The 3,976-nt window shown below is 42.8% G+C and overlaps 1 protein-coding gene across 3 annotated transcripts; it reads right to left on the bottom strand.

Moving 5' to 3' along the window:
- Nucleotides 1-225: 225 nt before the first annotated feature.
- LOC148009591 (putative pectate lyase 4) lies at nucleotides 226-3,424 on the bottom strand. 3 transcript variants are annotated; one of them, XM_087673182.1, is made up of 6 exons: nucleotides 3,213-3,424; nucleotides 2,770-3,138; nucleotides 1,349-1,700; nucleotides 988-1,198; nucleotides 840-932; nucleotides 226-738 (listed from the first exon to the last, which is right to left on the bottom strand). In XM_087673182.1, exons 2-6 carry the CDS (start codon nucleotides 3,044-3,046, stop codon nucleotides 520-522), a joined length of 1,152 nt encoding a protein of 383 aa, XP_087529308.1. In that variant the 5' UTR covers nucleotides 3,047-3,138; nucleotides 3,213-3,424; the 3' UTR covers nucleotides 226-519. The 3 variants fall into 3 exon arrangements, with proteins under 3 accessions (XP_087529308.1, XP_087529307.1, XP_087529309.1); XM_087673181.1 differs by having other exon boundaries at nucleotides 2,770-3,424; XM_087673183.1 differs by having other exon boundaries at nucleotides 840-908; nucleotides 2,770-3,423.
- Nucleotides 3,425-3,976: the final 552 nt, after the last annotated feature.

Raw genomic sequence — 3,976 nt, 5'->3', positions numbered from 1 at the left:
TATGATTTCAAAAGAATTTGTTTCAATTTCTCCTGTCACCTATAGGCAATTATGGTTGAGCCTTCCAATTTCCATAGCAGGTATAGGATGCAGCAACATGTCAAGCTAAAATCACAACTTCTGGCAAAGCTTTGGGCACAGCTTCATCACTTACTTGTACTTGTGCTATACATACTACAGTAGTAGCTCTATTACTGTTTGAAGCTCAAGTACAGTACATTGATATCTTGAAAGGGGGCATTCATTTCACAATGAAGAAAACACCCTGGATCACTCATAGAGCAAACTAAAGCATCAGAGTCTGCTAATGTGGTGGGTGGCTAATACTTCCCATTATGTTGATTGGATCATATAAGTTAATAACAAAGATGCATTCTTGATAAAACCAATGCATCTGTAATTCCTGTACAATGCATGTATAGGCTCACTGGAAAAATAAGTTTCTGCTTTGAGAGTTTGCTTGGCCTTGAATAGATGCTTCTCAAATTTGGTCAGCTTACTAGTACAAAAAAACTCCTTTCAGCAAGACAGAGGAGGACAAGGAATGTTTTGCCAGCCAACACACGATTTAATTCGTGACAGTGAATCTGGTGCGACTGAATTCACTGTACAGGAAAATGAGAAAGTTTCTGGTCTGAAAACCCGCTCAGGGTTCTTTGGAATCCCAATTGCACCATTCAAAAATACATCTCCTATGGAACAAATACTGCCTGTCTCAGCAACCTCTTTATCACTTGCCTGTATATAAAGCAAGGTTTCCTTCTGAGATACCATCAATAGATAGTGGTCTCAATTCAAAAAAAGATGTATCATGTAAGCACCTTTGCTGTGTTACTCACCTTCTCTGAATAGTACTCGAAGGCCTTTTTATTTTTCCCAGCCTCATAAACATTGCACTGAGAGAATATCTGCAAAACAGGCACAATAGAGCCCTTTTAAATGACACTATAGCCTGATATTATCAAATTTAGCTGTGAACTTCCTAACCTGAGCTTCAACACTTGCACAAACTGCATATATGCCCCAATCTCGCGTATAGTTGTTATATAGATGCACTTTTCCAAAGCGCACACGAGGGTGGCGCTGACGCGTGCCATCAAAGAAACAATGGTGAATGGTCACTCTAATACAACGGTCACCGATATGACTTGAATCTGCTCCTATTAACATAGTCTTGTTATGATTGGAAAAATGGCACCTGCATAAAAGCCTATGAATGGTCAAGCAATGGCAAAAGAGCTAGATTATAGGCTCTGATCTCCTTTCAGCAGGGCACAAACATCTGGCATAAAAACTGTTTGAATCCATCGGTATGATGGACATCCATGAAAAACAAAGTGAGCATCACCTTGACACTGTGATGTCAGTGCATTGTCTGGTAATATCAATAAGCCCATCATCATAGTCAGAAAGACTACAACGATCTATCCAAATGTGTTTGGAATTAGGTTTCAACTGAATAGCATCCACATCAGGACCTCTGCCACCTTCAAACTCCAGGTTGCAGACAATAACATGGTCACACTCTTGAAGCTGCAGCCCTTTTCCTGTAAGCTTTACCCTCTGGCCTCGTCCATCAATGGTCTTGTATGACTGAACTTTGATTGGAGATGACAAGACAATTGTACCAGAGACATCAAACACAATCCAAAGGGGTGTTTTCAACTTGCAGGCTAGTCTGAGGCTGCCTTCTCCATTTTCTGCAACAACAGGGACGATTAGCAAGTTACAATGTTGATGCCATCAGTATATGCTCATAGTACAAACATTGAACTAGTTCTTGACCTGAAAAAGTCCAAGACCTTTACTCATCTGCTATTGCAAGGAAACCAGCCCACTAAATGATTTAACAACCTTGTGTACTGGGAGAAACTTGTGGCAGTTTGAATGTCATTGATAGCAAATTTTCTAGTGCACTGGTTAATATTCAAGGGTCCATACACAAGATGAGAGGCAGCTTGTTGGTCTGCAGACATAAATGGTTGGGTTTGAATGGCTTACCATGATTGGGAGGCCCATAATCAAGTAGAACTAAACAGCTGAGTTACAACCTGAGTAATAAGTGATTATCCTCAAAACCATGAAAACAATCCTTACTCATGTGCGAGTTAAACCATGGGATTTCGATGTGACTAGAGGACTTGCTCTTAGTCACATCTAATAGGAAATTGACCAGCACATAAGATTCAACAATACTAAGTCTAGACTGCCGGCAGTTGTACCTAATGTCATAGTCACAAGTGATGGTCATTTTTGGACTTGAGGATTGCGGGGATGGAAGCTTCTTACAATCCCACATCCCATTCCATGCGACTATATAGTCACGAGTGATGGAAATTCCTCCCTGTTCCCCTGTCCCCGTCCTGTTCTGCATCACTTCTAGCTATGCATAATTGGCTTGATGACAAAAAAACCAACAATCAGCCTTGCCTTCTAAAGCTAAATTCAAGATATCCATAGCTTCTTACAATCCCACGTCCTATTCCATGTGAGTATCTATTAGTCACTAGTGACGGAAATTCCTCCCTGTTCCCCTGTCCCCGTCCTGTCCTGCATCACTTGTAACTATGCATAATGTCCTTGACGACAAAAAAAACCAACAATCAGCCTTGCCTTCTAAAGCTAAATCCAAAATATCCATTCATAAGAAGACCTCCTAATGTGCAAGGCAGGCTATTATTGCAATGCAGGCAAAAAATACAACGCAGAATCAAGACATCTGATTCTGGTAGGAATATTCTGGTCACACAAACAGGGAGAGGGGTGTACCGTTAAGGGTGGTGACATGGTAGATGTCGCCATCGAGGCCTCCAATGCATTGGCAACCGAAACCCTCGGCTTGACCTGCAAGGGCCCGAAGGTGGACGTCGACGTGGGCGTACGGCAGCCGAGGATGTTTCGGCGGCTGTGGAAGGGGGGGAGGAGGGGGAGCTTCAAAGGGAGGGGCCTGCTGAGCTGCTTGGTCTTGTGCTGGCTCTTGCTGCTGCTGCTGCCTCCTCTCTCGACCCATTTTGCGAGGAAGAATGCGATTTAGAAGACGCTTCATCTTCTATGATGATGATGATGATACTGAGATTTGGTGGTCTTCTTGATCTTCTATGATGATACTGAGATGTGACTCTCTTGCTGTTTTTGTACCTGCCAAACCTCTGTGTAACGCAGAACTGCCTCTCTCTCTCTCTCTCTCTCTCTCTCTCTCTCTCTCTCTGTACCTGGAATGAGGGTCTCAGAGAGACACAGACAGACGATCGTCATTGTCATTTTGTGCGGTAAAAAGCACTGGCGGCTTTCACAGAATTATCACGCAATACTAGTGTTGACAGATCATGTCTCGAATAAACTTAATCCCTTCACACGACCTTTCAATTGGCCCAACCACATAATGCTTTTCAGTGATCACCACTCGTTTTCAGACGGTGCGCTTAGGCTGCGAACCTCTATTATAAAGACTCGGATCTAGGGTAAGGGGATAGTGGCACGTTAAAACCCCTCCCCCAAAGCGACTATCCATAAGAAATTTTGAGCTGCTCATGCCGCTCTTAGTGAAGATCGAAGCTCTCGAATCGATTTCAATTCATCAAAAATCACTCACACATAAGGAAGCCAAATCTACAACAATAAAGAGACACAACGTGTGGCGATTCGGTATTGGAGAGTGCTCAGCCTCTTCCAATGAATGATTGGGTTTTTGTTCTTTTACTATGCCACATGTGTGAAATTTGGACGGCTGCTGACATAGTTAAGGGGGACCATCACATTACTAGCCACCTTACACTATGGACAATGTACATCCATAAGACCATTCCTATACTACAAGTTCAAAATACCCAAAGTGGCTTGGCAAACCTACACACTTCCTAAAAGGCAAGGAGGTCTAGGAGTCAAAGACATTTGTGCAATGGCTAATAGACTGATAGGAAAATGGGTGATCCGAAGTTTTGAAAACCTAGATGGGGAGAGGGCCAAACTACTTGTT

Source organism: Lygodium microphyllum, chromosome 30 (genome assembly GCF_053477565.2).
Source record: "Lygodium microphyllum isolate KBCC chromosome 30, Lygodium_microphyllum_v1.1.10, whole genome shotgun sequence".
NCBI lineage: Eukaryota > Viridiplantae > Streptophyta > Polypodiopsida > Schizaeales > Lygodiaceae > Lygodium > Lygodium microphyllum.
This window is presented reverse-complemented; position numbering and strand designations above follow the sequence as displayed.

Bases quoted from the DNA above. Each gene is read 5' to 3' on its own strand.
- LOC148009591 (XM_087673181.1), bottom strand. From the start codon at position 3,046: ATGAAGCGTCTTCTAAATCGCATTCTTCCTCGCAAAATGGGTCGAGAG. The intron at 933-987 runs GTTAGGAAGTTC...GTCATTTAAAAG, and splicing joins GTGCAAGTGTTGAAGCTCAG to GGCTCTATTGTGCCTGTTTT. The intron at 739-839 runs GTGAGTAACACA...CTTTATATACAG, and splicing joins TCGAGTACTATTCAGAGAAG to GCAAGTGATAAAGAGGTTGC.